This window comes from Centrocercus urophasianus, unplaced genomic scaffold, assembly GCF_019232065.1.
Source record: "Centrocercus urophasianus isolate 14NV4802_14NV808 unplaced genomic scaffold, USGS_Curo_1.0 seq_58, whole genome shotgun sequence".
Classification (NCBI taxonomy): domain Eukaryota; kingdom Metazoa; phylum Chordata; class Aves; order Galliformes; family Phasianidae; genus Centrocercus; species Centrocercus urophasianus.
Genome location: NW_024885177.1, coordinates 625,564 through 645,165, shown reverse-complemented (window position 1 = coordinate 645,165; position 19,602 = coordinate 625,564). Strand labels below are relative to the sequence as shown.

General features: G+C 42.1%; 1 protein-coding gene across 6 annotated transcripts in view; it reads right to left on the bottom strand.

Annotated features, from left to right (window-relative positions):
- EBF2 (EBF transcription factor 2) overlaps window positions 1-19,602 on the bottom strand; it is a 118,301-nt gene that overhangs the window by 19,645 nt on the left and 79,054 nt on the right. For 4 of the 6 annotated variants that reach the window (XM_042836207.1, XM_042836203.1, XM_042836208.1 and 1 more), the window contains 3 exons: window positions 12,141-12,222; window positions 2,303-2,420; window positions 405-535 (listed from right to left, as the gene is read on the bottom strand). In XM_042836207.1, the coding sequence (XP_042692141.1) occupies window positions 405-535; window positions 2,303-2,420; window positions 12,141-12,222 (331 nt within the window). Of the gene's footprint in view, window positions 1-404; window positions 599-2,302; window positions 2,421-12,140; window positions 12,223-19,602 lie in introns of all 6 variants that reach the window. The other 2 variants (XM_042836206.1, XM_042836202.1) reach the window with 1 other exon arrangement.

Sequence of the window (19,602 nt, the reverse complement as noted above, 5' to 3'; positions counted from 1 at the left end):
CTTACCTCCAGGAGAGGAAAGAGCATTTTAGGATAAATTGTCATCAAGGAAAAATATTGTTACTTATACCCATTATTTCTGGACCCAGAGGGAATTCTTTCTCCTTTACAAACTGTTCCTATGTTCACTCCTCCTTTCTCTCCTTCTATACGTTTACCTGTCTCCAGACCCCGAGAGTTAGTCAGTCCTACTCTGGGTATTACTGAGCAGTTGGCCTCAGTAGTATCACAGAGCAAGTAGTTCCCCAGAGTAGATTTCTATGAATCACCTTCCTGGAGTTTTACATGGCCCATCTTACGCACCACCATTTTTGCAGCATTACTGGAATGGGAAATAATGCTGCTCCCTCCCTACTTTCCAAAGAACAGCAGTGTTCCTTCAGCTTGGGAGGTGCTCCTACCTACCTCACTCCACACAAGCATGGTTCCAAACACTACTTGAAGCCCATCAAAGAAGTTGTCTCCAATAATGATCACCATTGCTCCTCCTGTTGTCCACCCTTCGCTTGGGCTGATTGCTTTGATACAAGGTGTGGCTGAACAAAACCAAAAGGAGAGCAGAGCGTCAGATAAGGGATTTAACATGCTGGGTGTAAACCCTTGCAGAAGATAAGTGCAAGCGACCTCTGTGCACGTGAAGCAGTCCTAAGTCATACTGGGGCAAACCGTAGCTTCACCTGTCTGCTCCTGGGACTTTCTGCACTGCTGCAGCTTCACACTGCCACGAATTCCCCAGTGCTGACAGAGGCCTAGGACATGTCCCTCCAGCCAGTCACCTGTGAAAGCTGCTTTTCCATTCCAGAAAGCCAAAGAAGGGAGCAAATAAATAAATAAATACAAATACATGCATGTTTTCTGCCTTGCTAGTGTTAATTACTTGCCTATTCATTACCAGCACTTAACACTGTGTCATTAAAGCCCTAATAGGCCAACTGTAGTGGGTGTAAAAATGAAATGCTTAAATGATCATGCAGAGGTTGTTTTAAAAAAAAAAAAAACCAACACCCACACTCATTAGCATATGATCACACAAAAGCTAAACCCTGTGCAAAGAGACGTAGATCAAGATTTATTAGGTTTATCAGTGGGCAAGAGAGATACGGAAATATCAAATGTTTCCTCCAATTCTTATCAGGAGACAATTTCTAACAATTTTCTTGGTTTTGTGGAATAGAGTTTTTTTTTCTTCTCTCTTCCATATGTTCAAGGCCTCTGGACTATACATCCCATCAGGAACCCAATATGGTTTCCAGGCCATAACCAAAGTCAATCCATCACTCCATTCCCAATGTTGACAGGGTCAGAGGTGGAGGGGAACTTTGGCAGGGCTCCAAAAACATGAGACTCCTTTGAACAGCCAGTCAATCACATCCAATCAGTCAAGGAAAAACTGGATGGCTTCCTAGGCTAGGAATCCTGGGATTTTCCTTCTACCATTTCACTGCCCGCTGGGGGAGAATTAACACCACTCTGAATTCTTTACTGATTCAATCATTTTCTTCCAGTTCATTAATTCTTCTTATAGGTTGATATAGGGCACATTTAAGGAGTGGGGCAGCAAAACATTATAATGAAATAATATCCCTGCTTGTCTTTTCTGCTAACATCACTAGCTCTTCTCACTTTCACTAGCTGCAGGGGAGGGAAAAGTAGACACATATAGCATTTGCTAGTAATTTGGAGTACAGTCTGCATGAGAAGGCAGAACGCGTTGGTAATGAATGCACGAGAAGAGGGAGAGGAGGGGCCAACCACTCTGAAACGTAACAGACCCAAGTATTTGTAATTAATACAGTCCAAAACCATCCTGTAGACGGCCGTGAGCCCTGCTTAGCCAAACAAACTAAAATCAATTAGTGTCAGTTTCCTTCTGTGCATTGTTATGCTTTGCACATAGTTTGTTTAAGGGAAGCAGTGACACTTTTTCATACACATCTTGTGCTGGAACAGTTCTGTTTAACTAAGATGTCATGTTGCCTAATTTGCCTGAAATCAAATCAATCCCAGCTGAAAAAGAAGTCCGAATTTTAGATAATACTCAGTGTTTCTGCGTTTTTCATCTCTTCAGGACAAACTAGTAAATGAATTGGGAGGGGGAGGAGGGAAGCCAGCATCTTATATGTGAAGAGGATGATATTTTGCATGCAGTAGACACTGTTTTCCTGCCTTTTCCTTCTCTAAGCCCCCTGAGGTTCTGTAGTTCCCTCTTAGCTCTCCTTTCCTTCTGAAAATAAACAGAAATTGAGGAATGGGTCACATGCTTTTGGACTCATTTCTGTCCCACTCTTCATACAGCATCCTACCTTCAGAGGGGTCGAGTCTCCTTGCTCTCCGTCCATGCTTGGAGTTGTTGTGAACAAACATGTTGTCAGACACTGCCAGCACGTGCCCATCAACATTCACTGTTGTGGATAGCACAACCTAGATATTTTCAAAGGGAAGAAAAAGGAGGCAGGTAAACAGCTTAGTTGGATATTTAGCTCATAATGTATTAATTATTCAGTTTAGTTAAAATCTTATTCTGTTTGTAAAATGAAATCATGTCCTGCAGGTTTTACTCCCTAGCAAGAATGGGAGAAAATATTCTCAGCCTTTACTCTGTGCATTAATTCCATTTAACACAGCATCCTAAGGGCCATATAAAGTCCTTAATGTATAATGAACCAGCTACTGCAGATGGCCCTAAATTTTGTTTCCTATGATGCACCGTAGCATAGCTGATGGCAAAGAGGTCTGTACACAGCAACCAGGAGGACAGGCTGCAGAGCACCGCAGCAATTTGCCCTCTGATACATACATGCAGATTCAGAGCCATCTGCTGTACTGCACACACATGCAAATGCATCTGCTTCAGAAATAAAGGTCTCCATTGACCGAGCAAAAGAGAAACTCCTACGACGTGAAAAAAGTACCTAATACGATGGCTGGTTTTTACGTATACAGTCTGAGTGCCTCTCAGAAAACACCTGAGCCTGAGCACACAGAGTCAAGCACCACATTTGAAAGCCTTGGCCTCCATGGCTTCACTGCTGGGCTCTGAAGGCGTAGGAATTCTTAGAGTAATTGAATATGTTAATGAATCCTGCTTCACTCTCCCTTTCAAACACAACTCCCAAACCTGTCTTTAAACCACGAACTTTAAAGAAAAAAGTAAAGAAATAAACGATCCTGCATTTTAAAACCGAAAAAAGATGCATCTTGTTGAAACTTTGGGGTTTTGGCCATCAGTTGGCACAAATCAGCTCAGCCCCACTCAGCTGCCACGCAGCAATAGAAACCCACAGCTATTGAGGATTTGACCCTGGACACATTCACAGCTGGCGTGGTCCAGGTAAGAGAATAGGCTCTAATTGCTGATGAAGCAATACTCATCACACAGCACGAGAAACCTTGCCCTCCGGCAGGATTCTGCAAGTTTAAAGAATACTTTCTTTCTCGAGACAAGTTTAATTCATTCCAAAAGGCTCTTGTCATACCGTGCTCTTATATTTCCCAAGCATTCTTGTCACAAAATGTGTTGCTTTCCGTGTGCCAACGGATTTCATCATTGCACATTTGGGTGGAGTGAGACTCCTATCCAGGGTGAACGCTTCCCGCATGACATAGCTGAACCCACTCAGATGCACTTCATTATTTTCCGTTAAACAATGGAAATAAATTTTAATCTCTCACTGGCCAGCGCAGAGCACACTGTGGCAACAGGGGAATAGGCCTGAATTATTCCAGTGTCTGAAATATTTACGACAAGTGTTTAAATTGCAACCAAATGTAAATCAGAAGTATATCATATATATACAGTTACATTATATAATACATACATACCTGACCTCACATACACAAGGTACATATGTGATAAATGCACACCCGTGTGCCCTCGGTATGGGATTTTTTATAGTATCTGCAGACTCAAGTATGCACACTCCCTGTTTGAAAACCCACTTGGGTGTCAATGCTGCACAAAAAAAAAGGAGTCCTATTTCAAGAGCAATAGCAAAAAAAAGTCCTGCGTTTAGAAGCTGAGTGTTGAGCATCCTCAGTTCCAGCTGAAGAACCTCTCCCTGTGAATGGCTCCATTTCTATTTAACTCTCCTGTTTAATCACAGGAGGGTCAAACCCAGTTGGTGTTGCATCAGCTGGGCCCTATGGTAAATAACTGCAATCCTCAGGGATAGAACAAAAGCAAAGTGCAGATCTGGACCAGAGCCTTCTCAAAGTTTTAGACCTTCTTTGCAGTAATCTTTAAGGCACTACTGAAATTCAGCACGCATCTTTCTCATGGTTACTATGACACAGCAAGCCAACTCATTATCAGTGCTGTGGAGTAAGAATATGCAAGATTATGGACGTAACAACTCCTGAGCTTCTCTACTTTGGTTTGGTCATTCCTTCTTGGCTGGTGAAGATGGCAACCCAATTGTTTTATACTGAAGATTAAAAAATAATGTTTTATGGATAAAGGGAAGAGGAATGCGCATTCCACTCTGGTCTCTAACTCCCAGGCCCTTCCCTTTCACAAGCCAACTGCTTTCCCCCAGTGAGTATTTCCTGGGTCATGAAGGGTGACCCTTTCCATCTGGAATCAATCAGTCAACTCCTGACAACTTCCTGAAACACCTCACTCCATTTCCTGTTCTCTCCCCCTTCTCCCTTTCCCCCTGGTTTGCTTCACTCTTCAAAACTGCAGGCCACAGCAGCTTAATGTTAGAGGGTCAGACACAGTTAGACTCCAAAACACTACATAAGAACACCTTTGACCTTCAAAAATCTTTACATCTTAGCTAAACAAATCAAGGTCAACGCTTCTTACCATTACCTTGTTAACCATTTCTAGGCTTTTTTTTTTTCTTTTTTTTTTTTTTTTTTTTTTGCAATACCTTTCTGAACACATATTTATCAATAACACTTGTTCTCCCAACATCGTAAAACATCCCAAGCCTTTTTGTAAACCCGTGTTTAGTGCTGCTGAAAGGCAATGTGCAAACTGCTCTGGAGATTTAAGTTCTCAGATTTGCCCACAGCACTGGCAAATTATTGACAAATGTTTTGGGGTTTCTGTTTCCAGATCTGATGGCTTGACTTCTTGTGTGTGGAAATTCAGCTTCTACACCAATTCCATTTGAGATCTTCTTGCTAAAATCAGTAGTTAATGCAAAACACAATTCTGAGGAAACGACCTGAGAACATCAAAATATGTCAGCTAGAAAATGCATTCTGGTAATTGTAGCTTAAGGCCAAATTTGACATAGATGGCATAAATAAAAAAGATGTTATGCTCCTAAACAGCTGGATCAACCAGTCACCTCCAGTGGAGCTTCAGAGGACAAGCACCTGAGCAAGAAACAGACACAGCAAAGTGCTCCTTCAGCCACCAAAGGTGGGTTCCATCTACAGCAACAGCAAGGGAAGTGCCAGCTTCTCAGCAGGGCTTCCAGCACTTCTCCAGAATCTCTTTGCACATCTGCAAGGGTCTCAGAACCAGCTATGAAGCCACAGACCTGAAGCAACGATTCTGCAGCAGTGCTGAAGAAACGTGTGGTTGTTTTTGCTTCCCAGGTGGATTTCTGTAATGCGCTCCCTCCTCAAAAGCCGCAGTGAGGGCTCATCACCTCCCGTGACATTCAGTCAGACCGGGTTTAGCACATGGCACTCAGGTTCCCCGAGCTGGATTGCCCCTCTTCCATTTCCCTGCACAGTTCAAAGTGTTGGTGTTACTTTACCTTAAAGATTACCTCTCTGACTCGCCAGTACTGACAGCACCAATCAGTCTAACAGTTCACATTACCCGTTTTCAGACTAAAATCTTCAGCTCTGGCAGCAGCCGTTCTTCGTTAATGACTGCGTCCCCTGCAGAAGCCCACTGAAGGGTGGGCGATGGGGCAGGCACATTCTGCACCTACCTAATGGTACCTTAATGAAAAGTTCAGAAATACTACAAATTCTTGGTCAGAGGCACTACAATCTTTCCTCCGCCATCTGTACATTATATTGATACCTCATTAATATAAACTCTGCTCCTCTTCAAATCGCATACGTGCAAGGAAATACCCAGCATCTACGTACAAAAGCTGCATCACTCGTAGACACCTATTCAGACATATGGTACAAACATTCTAGGCATAGAGGCGTTTATTTACATGTAACATATCTCATCACTGTGTAAATGATCTCTCTCAAAAAATTCCTGTTACCATTCCAAGTGTGGAAAAAATTCTTATGACATTGTACATCTGGAAACAATATTACATTCCTGATGCACTTTCCCTTACATCTCTCTAGTCACAGCACCATGTTATTTTAACTTTTCAGAAGAATAACTACTAGGAGGATTTTAAAAATTATTAGCGTTATTATTATTTTCCAGCTGGGTGGAAGAAAAGATGTCAGGCCTCATCCTGCTGTCTTCACTTGGATGGGGCTCCCATTGATGTCAACAGGCGTTTGGGTCGAGTAACACAGGAGTAGATGCTATAATATGTGTTTGCTTCATAGTTGGATTAGGAATAAGATAAACAGAGAGGAAAATGCCAGCAGCTTCTCTCTGCTCAAAACTTCCATCAGATTCTTCGGGAAATCCCCTCTGATACCCTAAGCCTGCTGAAAACTGGGAGCTGATAGGAGCTCTGCACGTGGCCTTCATTTTGGGAGTGGGGCCTCCTGCCATTTTAGGGGCACTGGGTAGGAGATAACTCCTGGGTCACTGCCATCCCATCTCCCGCTGTTACAGACGACTAAACCATGCAGCCACTTCTAAACAACTGTCTTAAACCAGCTGGTGCCTTTGGATCTCGTCCTGTTTTAAAGCCTATGTCTCCTGATGGTGAGGGGCTTAATGGTTTACAGCCTAAGTTTGTAGTCAGGTCACACGTAGCACAGGCTCTGAAATTACTATTTCCCATTCCGATCTATCTCAGGATATTTTCAGTTATGCCCTTTCTCAGTGTGTGTTCCTGAAGTATAAGAGCTAAGTATCCCTCCCTATTCCACAGTGCTCCAGTCCTGCACCTGTACCAATCCCATTTCCATTCCGTTTAAAATCAGTTAAACCAGCACACCGTATTCCTGACACAAACACACCCTTCCTTCTACCAGCAGAGTTTACCTGAGATCCAGTAGGTTCTCATTTATGGTCTGCTTTAATGGATGATACACAAGTTCGGCAACCCACGGTTGTAATGGCCACTTGGCCCCCAGATCTGAGCACACTGAGCTCTCTGAGTGGTTCAGTTGCAATCAGTCCCACCCTTACATATATAGACTCTAAAATAACATCACCTCCAGTGAAGAATTCTGCCAGCAGTAGCTGGACTCTGCTGGTAGAAGTTGCTCTCATTTTGCAAGCTATAGCTGGGAAATGAATCTCCCATAATGACATCAGTTCCTGTAGTATTCATCTCTCTAACAGAGATCTCTGTCCACATCCAGATCTGACTGTGGGGGTCCTTAGCACGTTCTCTCTCCATCAGTCTGAAAGTGATTTTGATTTAGACCAGTTCTGCTTTCCTCCGGCCATCCCTTTCTGTTTCTTCACACAGTGCAGCATTCCTAAACCTCAGCACCATCAGACTGCTCTGACCCGTTTTATTCCTTCCCAAACAATACAGATCCTTCTGTGCTTCATACTGAGCCGAGCTGGGTGAATTCTCAAACACAGCCAGCTTGGCTCAGGTGCCTGATGATGAACTGATCCAACCACTCCGAGGTCAGGAAGGAAATCTCCCCAGGGACATACCTTGTTATTTTTCCTTTCTCTTTCTCCCTAGAGCACCTAGAGGGGAATACTTGCCAGGAAACATTCCATGTCATGATTTCTGCAGAAAACAGAGGACAGTTGCCGACCTTTCTCTTTTCTGTTACTAAAAAATGATGTTGATTCAAAGATGACCATCATTAGCTGTTCTGTTGCCCGGTCCCATTCACAACCACAGCACTGTAGGATCTGTACAACCAGTGTGAGTGGATGCAGCAGAATTCCCAGTCAACAGGAGGCTAATGCTTTAGCACCAGGTCTCAGCTGAAGCATTTTAGCTGAAGTGCCTCATCTTAATTCCACAGAATTATTGTCCCCCATTACACACCGGTCGTTACCATTAAGTGTCATTGGGCTTCAATCAAGTTCTCCAGGAGAAGTCCTCATTAAGTGGAGGGCATCACTGCTTCTTTTTTAATTCTGTTTCTGAGAGTGCAGCAGTGACAGTAATGACAATACACAGGAAAGCTCAGATTTGCAGATCAGTTGAACTTGAATAGCGCTGTGTTTGAGCCGGTAACTCAAACATTCCTTTTATGTTGTTGGTTTCATTTTTCACCTTTCATTCAGAAATGTTTTAACTGATAAATAATCAATATTTGCTTCGGCTGAATTGACAAGAATGTGTTCATGTGTGCATGTGGGCAGGCAACAAGTAACCATGAAAACATCCATTAGCAATAGAAAGCTTCCCCATCCTTACTGAGTCACAGTAAAATTACATTATTACTGGGAGAAGGGATGTTAAAATAATGATCACATGTCCTTTAGCTTCTGAGGTGCAACAGATTTCAACAGTAGAAAAATATTAGATGTGTAAGCTCTGTAAAAGTTGAGAGATTTTCATTTCATCTGCGAAGATCTACTTAATATCAAAGCAAATTTCAAACAGTTAACGTGATCACAAAGCAGCTGGTGTTGCTTCCAAACCAAAGAATTATTCTTAAAAACAAACAAAAAACAAAAACTTAAAAAATCCCAACCACAACTCTTCAGGCATCTGGAGCTGAATTAAAATTACAATGCAGTGTTAATGTAACCTTTACACCCTTTTTTCTCCCCACCCCCAGGTTGTGTTTTTTTCTTTTTTTAAGTGGGTGTGATATAAACGAAATCTAACATTTAATTTAGTTTAACAAACTGTAACTATGCTACACAAGAGCTAAATCTTGTATCTAGAAATACAGAGGCTGAGGCCAGGATCTGCATCCCAGTTCCCTGGAACCAAAACGAACAGCTTCACACCCATCTCTAATCAGAAGCATTGACTTGACACTCTTCCAGACATGAGTAACCATTCATCCCTGCTTGGAGAACTCAGTAAGCTGTGTTGTGCTGCACAATTTCCATGTCTCTTATTTACATTTCTGTCTCAACAACAAAGCCAAAGCTTTGGGCTTTCATTCCATCTCCATTAAAGAGCAGAAATGTTTTGATGAGACCCTTTCAGTTCCAGATTTCAGTAGCAATGGGAACTTGGAGACGGGGATTCTCTCTTCTGTGTTTTGTTTTGTTTTTTTAAATAATGAGCTAAATAATAAAATCAGTAAAGCAGCCAACTGTACTGGGCTTTTGACCTTGCTTCTACTCTGATCGTACGTTCCTGGACAAACATCCATCCTTTCAAACCCAAGAAGCAATCCTGCCCATTAATTACACCGCCTGATACAAATCTTAAAAACTAAAACGAACACGACCATGCCCATGGTGCACAAGTGTATACTGCTAATATTTGAAACAACACCCCCTTTTCCACTTAAGACTTCAAAAGCAGCCGACAGACACAGCAAGAATCAGGCAAAAAAAGTGTTTGCCTAAATTAAAAACAATAATACTAAATTGGAGGAGGATCCTGATGACACAGCAGACCACTCAAGAGTGCTCTTTTTTACATCACAACCATGGAAGTCACGCTTCAACCCCTAGAAGCAATCCAGCAGACTGAAAACAAGCTCTGTCTGCAGTCCATCCTGGCTAATTTCCATTGGAACACTGAAGTTTTTACTCTGAACACATACAATTTTAGCAATGGAACCAACTTTTTTTTTTTTTGTAACTTTATTCATACATTCTGAGCTCCACAGCCCAGAACGAAGCTCATCAACCAACGCGCCCCGTGCTGAAGGTGCCTGAACAAAGATTCTGCTTTCCCTCAAAACCTCAAGCATTTGACAATTTGCTTCAAAGGGCTCATTTTCATAACACCCAAACGAAGTCCTGTGAACATTTCGGGTTTCAACAGACAGATGAATGCAGAAGCTTTGTCTAATCTTGATTAACGTTGAGGTTTGAACTTAAATCTCACGACAGAACTGGAAAGGATATGAATCCACATTGACTGCAAGTGCAAGAAGAGTTTAAGCAATCTCTGCAAAATAGAACCAGAGCTGTGCTTGGCTCTTTGCTTCAGGCTTGGCTGCTGTAAGGCAGAAAAACCAGATCAGGAGGCGTTGGCCCCAGCTCACTTTCGTCTCCAGTAAGCTGCTGATTTTGGTACAAAGATCAAAAGGAAGCCAATGCTTCCTCATGTACAAGAGGAATGCCAGGTGGATGGGCTGAAGGCATTCCATCAGTACGTGTGCATGCTGTAAAGCTCGTTTTAGTTTCACTTTTCAATGTCCCACTAAAAACGTGAAGCTGTTGAGATTCTTAATAAAATGGCTATTTTTGCTGTGGAGATGTGGTGAAACAAAGAGTAAAGCTGACAGTAGAGAGAGATCTTCACCAAAAAAAAAAAAAGAATCCAAAATCCTCATGCAATTCAGCATTCACCTGAAATCTACAATTTCAGCTTCAATCACAAAGTAGAGTTCATTTTTTTGCTCTTGTAACTCTATCATTGGTATTATGGCAATGCTAACCAGGATGCCCTTGTGCACAATTTCCTACAAACTCATAACCAAATGAAGAGTCTCTGGATTCATGCTTCATTACACTCTGCCCTCAGCCATCCTAACCAGCCCTAAGAGCTAACAGGATCAGTTCACATGCTATCATTTGAGTTTTCCTTTACTCTCCTTTTTGGCATTCATGGAAGATGATAATGGCATTTTTTTTCTTGGTGGAAATTACAATTTCCATCGATTTGCTAACAATTTGCTAACAATTGCCACCTCTATTTTTTTTTTTAATTATTATTATTAAATTTTTTGATGTCTTATCATCTCCAAAAAACACAAGGAGAAACTCCAGTCTCATCAAACCACTGATGCCAAAAAAACAAAGTTGGGTTGGACTATTATTTTTTATTTATTTCCACTAAAAAAACAAAAAATAACCATTTTTATATCTTTAGCCAACACTTCTCTAAAATTTTTAGAGCTTTCAGTGATACCAGAGTGGATTTTTGTTTTCACCAACCCGAGCTTTTTCTTTCTCTTTGAGAAAAAACATCCCTCCCGTGAAACTGTATTCCCACTAAAAATATAAACCAAAATGCATCATTTCGTGGAAAGTTTGACACGGGGCTGTAAATTTCTATGGAGTTTTACTTGGTTTCTAAATGAGGAAACTGAGGCAAGAGCCCAATAACTAACCATGACTTGGCAGACCTCAGGATGTCACTGCCCTCCACAGACCTGATGGGTCTACAGGAAAGCCATGCATCCCCCTGCAGCTAAAACCTTCTTTGTGCCACGGATGGGTAGCAATGAGGGCACGAGAAAAATGGCAACAAGTAGTAAAACCACGTTACCCTTTTACAGGTAAAACACTAAACTATTAGACATAGCTGCTTAAAGATTAGAGTGTGGAAGAAGAGGGACTGCGTCAGCCTTTCCCTTCTCTGCTTCTAACCTGACACACTTCACCTCCTCCTGTGTTTTTATTAGCTGGTGTTCACAATACATCAGCGACAGCTATGATGAAACCAGTGGCAGATTTTACTGCAAAGCAGCTGGGTCATCGTCCCCTGGGTCTTGTTGCTTTCCTGCGTGAGATCTTAAAGTGACCATCACTATTCGGGCTATTTTTTTTTAAAGAAGCTGAAAGGAGGGCGTGAAAGAGTTAAAAGCCAAAAGAGATGGGAAGAGAGAGTGGAGGGAAATAGGGAGATGCTTCTGTACCACGTACAGAGCTACTTTGAAAAATTCTGAGGCATCTAAGTATCACAAACACGATCCCTGCTGTGGGCAGCTGTACGTGCGAGTGCTTTGCCCGAGGGTGTCAAATCAAATATCCACTGCTGGTTGGTACAGTACATCACTTCCCCTTGGGGATTTGGAGTGGGAAAAGACAGAGGAGAGGGGGGAAAAAAGGTTTAACCACAACAAACGGAGAAAAACTTTAACAATATCCGATATGGCTTATCATAGACCGTCATCTTATTTATTACGAGCAACGTAGGGGAGAGGAGAAAAAGAGAACGAAAGAGACAGCTTAATGCTGAGCCTTACCTGGAACCGCCTCATATCTCGGGGGTTTCCTGCTGTTTTCAAACAATTCTGATTGCACTTGAGAAAAAATTTTAAGAAGAATCTGTAACGGTAAAGAATTGTGCCACTGTTATTAACCATAACGAAACGCGTTGTCGTGTTGTGACTGAAAGTACACAGCGGAGTGATTCAGATGGAGGTATGTCAGCCATCCAGGACTGGGAGAACTCGAAAAAAAAACCCACACAGCCAACCCCAACAAACAAAAAAAACCACACCAAAATTTAGAAAAATCATGTGAACTGCACTCAACTGGCTATAATCAGCTCTGAGATGGGCTGTTAGTTGATACAAATCAACGCAACTAGTTTGATTTATGCCCATTTCTCCACTGCACATTTGACCACGCGATTTGAGTCTGTTCCTTTATCTCTCCTGTGCATACAAGGGCTTTCTTTTGCTGTCTGAATGGATTTTCCATGAGACAATATAGAAGGATAATGTTATTGTGACAACTACAAAAACCGACAGGGCAACTCTGTGGCTGATAAGCCTTGAGACTACTTAGAACATATAAAAAAACACAGAGACAAACAGAGCTCCCAGAAGAAGCTGATGAGATTTCATCCTGATGATGTTTTTAGCTGTTAAGATTTCGGTAACTAAAGCAAAAAAAGACCCAGATCGGAACCTTGCACTGATTCTGAGAGAGGATAACAAAAACACAAATGGAAGTAATAGGTGACAGCTCACACTGTCCAAGCAGATAAACCCATTAACATCATACAATGTGTCCGTGCCAATTATTTTTGCCCTGTCACATATATCTATCTTTATACATTATTCTCCCATCGAGTTCAGCTTGCTGTGGATGTGAGTTGAACCTTCAGGATGCTGATGGGCTCACCCAGCACCATGAGTTATAACATACAGATCTCACACTTCAGCAATATTAGGAGGCCTTTATCAAATTTGGGTACTCCACAAAATTTTTCATTAGGATTCATCCCTTTATTATCTGATTCATCTGATGACATTTTGAATTTACGAGGTAAAGGAGCCAATTCTACATGAAAGATCACAGTTGTTGGATTAAAGACATGCATGTCTTCACAAATTCAGACAAAACAGGCAAAAAAATCTCACAGATTCTTCACTCTACCGTAAGTGAAAATATTTTCTGTGACTCCTTTCTGCGTTTCCATTTGTAGAACAAAATGTGTTTAACAGCAACAATTAAAAAAAAAACAAAAAACAAAAAACAGATTTTAAGATAGGTTTGAACGGAAAAGATACAGATATGAGAAAAAAAAAGAATGATACAGTTGAAGAATTGGTTCAGAATACAAAGAACTTATTTATTTATTTCTCTTACTGAGTGCTTTTCTTAAAAAAAAAAAAAGGAAAAAAAAGAAAAAAAAAAAATCAGCTTTTGCAGTAAGTTAAAGTCCCAGGTGAGCCAGGCCTATTTCCCTTTCTGTTACTATGACAACGATTTTTTACCGCAGTCCCTAAGTCCCTTCAGAACTCACACATTCATGCCTTGAATTAGAACTTTAAAGGAGAAAGATGTATATTTCCTAGGGTTTACCAACAACAACTGCCAAAATAGTCCTAATGCAACACACAAAAAAGCAGAAATTCAGTTCTCCTTGCTATTGCTACTTCTTTGCATCACTTACAGTGCGGTATTTCTCTTCCATCTGCCCCAAAAATACAAAGAAATATCGAAGGATCTGATCCATTGAAATGTGGCTTGAACAAACAAAACCCTTCACAGACCTCCCTACAACCAAACCCACAAAAACGACCCAGGGAACGTCACATACAATGACTGTCACAAAATACATCCTTCTAGCGAGCATTTGTTTGCCTTAAATCTGTCACAAACACTTTAAACATATCTAAAATGTTTATTTGCTGTGCGAGTGCATTTTGCAGACCGGTATTTTTGTCTCCATTTTCATTTCTTGGTTACAACATCGCAGCTCTGAGTGCATGGGCTGCGATGGGAGCCCAACGTCCTCACTGATCCCATTGGGATCCAGGTGTCAGGAGTCCAACATCCCAACTGATCTCATCGGGATCCAGATGTCCCCATTGATCCCACTGGGATCCAGGTGTTGGGAGCCCAAGTTCTCCATTGGGATCCAGGAGCAATGGGAGCTGGGTCCGGGCTCCCTTGGGCAGCTCCTGGGATCCCAGCCCTGGTCACTCACAGATCTTTGTGCCTCAGGAGCACGCTGCATGTATTCTATCAAACAAGTTGTATCGACTCCTCGTGCCAAAACTGTGGCCTCTTTTATTTGAATGATCAGCAAGCAAGATTTTATCTGTAAGAACGTTTTCAGAACGAACAATATTATGCATACTGGCACACTCAGACATTCACAGGAGAATTCCAGCCAGAGATGTTGCTCACAAACTCCTTGTTATCCTGCCCTCTTCTTACAGATATCAAAAAATATTTGCAGATACATAAACTGCTTATGTTGCTGAGATCTGGCTGTGCAGGGAGAAACTACAGAACGCCGCCAAACTGTGTAATGAAACCAAGGCAAGCAACTTCTGCATGGAACTCAGTGAGCCCATGGATATCTGCGTGTTTGGGAGAAAAAATGCAAACAAAAACCCACAAGATTCATGGCTTGTCATTGCTTTCAAGGAAAAATAAAAGATCAAATTAATCAGGAAAGTGTTTGCTTTGTAATTTTTAAAAAATTCTTGTATGCCTTTCAGATCAGAGAAACAAGGCAAACTAAGGGGCAAAGATCAGAGCACAGACGAATCCAACAGAGCTCGCCGTGTCAGTGAGCTGAGTCCCACAGCACCGTGTGCTGCACCAAACCCCACAGCACAGGCACAAGAGGTAAAAATTCTACGCTAATCTGCGTTTAACAGCACCCAGGACTGAATTCCGTAACACCACGTGGCAATTAATGAAATTCATATTTTCTGTTAAATATCTAAAGAATGTTTGGGTGTGGATGCCCAGCTAGCGTAAATCAGAGGCATATGTGGAAATTAACTTGCATTTCAATTAGATCTGCACTGATTCATCCCACTGGGTGTACTGACCATTAAAACTACACAGAAAACAGAACTCTCCTTCTCTAAGAGCTGGATGCCTCCTTGGAGGAGCAGAGCATCACAGCCCTCCCCAGTGGTTGGGGACAAATATCCAGCGTCGAAGCACTCAGCCAGGATCTGTAACCAGGAGCAATTTCCATATGCAGCAAGTGCAGGATGCCTGGTTTGGTGGAGTTCTTGAGCCCCTCAAGCTGCTGAAAACTGTGCATCCCCTAAGATATCACAAGGTGGGGATCAGTAATCCCTCACCTCACTTCTCAAAGTGCTGCCTCAGCTCTGAGGTTGCAGCATTGGAGCAGAATCCATCCATCGCCGTGCCAACTTATCCATGGTTTCTTCAGCATATCACTGGATGTGCTATATTTCAATGTCTCCTTTCAGAGTTTTTCTAGTCAAATTTTAGCTGCAGCTGGGCACTCACATCAAGTATTTGCTAGGTCGTTAGATATACATATATATTTTTAAGTGGTTGCATCTGGGAAAGGTATTAATATTTATTGCAGCATTAGAATAAAAATGACTTGGGGGGAGCAGAGAGAAGGATTAGCACTAAATGAAGCTGATTTAGGGGTAACAGGAGAATTGCAGAAGGGCTGTGTTAATTTTTTTAGCCAGTTTTTGGCATGGACTTATACATACATCAAAAAATAAAAATAATTTTTAAAAAGTTAAACAACTGCTGATTTTCATGCTTCTCAGCTGACCTTTGTTCCTTCCAAAGGACAGCACCAGCTACAGGTTTAGCAGACTGCAGCCAAGCAGAGAGAGTGTGGCATGGTTACCCATAGATCAACACTGAAGGGCAATGAGGGAAAACTGGAACACTTTGAATAACTACCACAAAGAACCTCTGGCATCTCTATAGAAAGCCTGATTAACTTCACTGTAGATGTAAAATTAAGACATGCTACGGACATTCACTTCAATATGGTCAAGCCTTCCATCTACAGACTGATGCACTTCCAGAGGTCTCCAAACACCACCTTAAAAACAGTCCCTCTTCTAGGATTTCAAGGGAGCTCTTTCAAAAGTTTCTGCTCATCCTATTGGGAGTTACCACCGTGCTGGTATCACTTAAATGCCCCTTTTTCACTGTAGTGCAGAGACAGCTGTGTTATCTCAGGCCAGCCTGCCCGGCTGCAATGGATAGCGGGGTGGAGTGCTCAGACATCCCATAATGCTCAGAGTGGAGGGACCAATTCCCCTGCAGGTAGCTGCCAATGGACAGGAGAAAGGGTGAGGACAGAGCAGGTGAGGTCTTGTATCTATCAGGCTGTTCCCTGTGATGCTGGCCCATACTGGCACTTCGTGTCTGTACACCCATGTTATAAGGCTCAGAAACAGAGGCGATTTAGGATGTGTAATCTGCCCCAGGGAACTGCTTTAGCAAGGAGGTTGGTTGATGACCTCCAAAGAGCCTTTCCAACCACCATGATTCTGTGATTCTACGTAGCTGGAACTCCACCTCTGAGGATGTTGTTCATCCTCCATCTGAGCTGACTGAGAAGAACCTTAATCAAATCCTGTTGGAGTCAGAATAACGTTCCTCATGACTTGAACAGGACGAGGCAGAGGCCCTAAAGAGCACTCCCATGTGCAAGAGAAATTGTAGGTTTCTTTAAAAAAAAAAAATAAAAAAAAATCCATTACTGTTTTTGAAAACCCTGCCACAGGACCTGGGACTGATTAGTCTCCCCACATGGAGACACAGCACTAGATAATGTGCCTTGTGCTTTTGCAGCACCATTCTGTGGGACTTCAGCTTCAATTAACTCAGCCTCACCAAAGCCCTGTGCAGCACGTGGTGTCACAAACCACCATACAGAGAGGAAGTCGGGACCTGGGAACTGGAGGGGAATTGCTCATCACAGGCCTGCGGCTGGGACGCAGTCTCTTGATTCCTGCTTTTACATTTTAACTAAGCTTCCTATCCACCTTGTGTGCTTTTGTAAAGTACAGGAACAGAATCAAGAGAGACAACTTTGTTGTAATCTCCTGAGCAGCCTCTGGAGACAAGAAAAACATCCCTTGTAAAGCAAACACTGGTAGTCCTGTCTTGTTTGAGTTGCTGTAGAAGCTGGACTCCTGGCCCCAGCAATTCTATGGCACCAGAATATGCCTTTCATCAGTGTGATTTATCAGCAAGCCTATGATGCTACAACCTAATGATACTAAATATATCATAGCCATCTGACTTAGTAACTGAAGCGCTTTCAAGAAGTAACAAAGTGAACTAAAAAGAAAAACTGGAAGTTTTAATAAGGATATCTTTCCTCCAATTGAGCAGTACCAAGAGTGACCATGCTATGAACCACAAAACCATCGTTACATTGAAGGCAGCAGCATCAACACAAGTAAATTCGGAGGTCAGAGTCTCCCACTGTCTCCTGGACTCACTCATGAGTGTCTTGGCACTGTGAACTCTGAGATAAGTGTGACAAGGGACCATACCCAAACCACAATGCATGACAGAGCAAAAGGCTTCACTTGGAAACCCTTCCTTCCAAAGGGACCAGATCAGATTTTGCACCTACGTTTGAAGGTTCATATTTAAAATCTATTAATCGCATTTATCTGAAATCATCATTTTGACTTTAATGACTATCACAGTAGAAGACTTCTTTGTAATCTGAATATTTATCTCTGGAGTCATTCTGCTCTATTATGTCAGGGTATATTATTAGAGACCTGATGAGAAAATTTCCTACTCGTTTCAGCAGTTATAGTCAATGTGGGATCAGGCATTGCACAAAAGCGTTCTAAATGAACGTACACCATATAATGTCTGAGAAATGATTGAAGTTATTACAATAATCCAGAGTATTTATATGATACTCCACAAACAGCAGCTAATTAATCTTCACAAAACTCCTGTGCGCAAAGTGTGTTAAACCCAGTTTAACAAATATGAAAGCCAACATATGTAGGTCAGAAGACTTCTGAGTTTGTCAGGGACTTGCTGTGAGAGAGGAGAGTGGAACTCAGACAATAGCAGGTCCCCAGCCTGGGCCTGGCTGCTCATTTGGCACTTGTTTTTCAGTAGAGAAGTAGTACCAAAAAACACAAATATTATGCCTTCCATTCCTGCCCCAACAATGAAAAAGAACAAACACTTCCCTCCCCTCCTGCCTTCATCCAAAGTAATTTCTTCAGCTCTGAGAGCAACAGACTGGTTAATCTTTTCTCCAGTCTATGCAAGAGCTCCTCAGCTGTGCACAAGATGAGCACTGAACCACCAAAAGAACTCTGCAGAGGATCCCATGTCCTCACTTGCTTCTAAAGAATGCCATGTTCCCAAATCACTTGTTTTTTCTTTAAACTAATGCTTCAGTTATCAGGCTCACATATTTCCTAACCTCTTTTTGCCCTTTGCTACCCAGTCTCCTGTCCATTCTTTGTACCTTCTCCACAATTGGGCTGGAAGAAGGTAGAGAGTGAACACCATTGGTGCATGCAAACCCTAGGGGAACTGGACTAAGCGATGGCTTGAAGTCCCTTCCTTATCAATTTCTCTGATTCTTCCTTCTTTTCTGCTCTGCTGCACTCAGCCCCTTACATCGCCATTACGTCTTTCTCCTCGGCTCACCTCTCTGACTTTCTCTCAGCTTCTAGGCATGGATCCCAGTTCCTCTCTATGGGAACTTCTTCCTGCACTGTGCATTCCTTTGGAACAGAAGTCTGCCAAGGTAAGGGCTGTTTCTGCAGAGGTCTGAAGAATGTAGCTCATGAGTAACTGCACTGATGCTAGGAGAGCTGCAATAGCAAGCGTGAAGCTGGCTTTAAGATGTGAGGCTTTTATGTATTCATATTTGTATTATTAAATCAAGGTGCTTTGGACCAAAATCTACAGGACTAAATATCCTTTGCACTGACGGAAGTCTACATCAGAAGTTTTCTGTTTTGGCCCATCTTTATTATTAAGTCAGTATCCGATCAACCAATAACAGCGTTATTGCTCATTCCAAGATGCTTGCAATGCAAAGCATATGAGAACATGCAGATCAGATAAGTGTAATAGAGAACAGGTGGAATTACTGTTCCTATTTTAAAATGGAGAAAAACTCAAAAAGAAGACTTTCAAAGGCCTCAGGGCACTGTATCCCACAAATAAATCAGAAACATCCCAAAATGTTATTTATCAAAACAGCTCTGTTTTACAAATCTAATGGTCCAACATTAGGTAGGCACGAAAGCGAAACAAAATAATTATAAGGGAAGTCAATAGAGGAGCCTACCTTAAGATTACAGGCTGGCAGCACCCATCTTAAAACTGCTTCTAATTGTCATGCCAGGCACTCTGAACCACACTTTGGTGAAGAATGCTCTGTGCAATTAACCAAAGATATGGGATGAAAGTGATCCATCTGAAGGACAGGATGCCACAGAGTGAGAA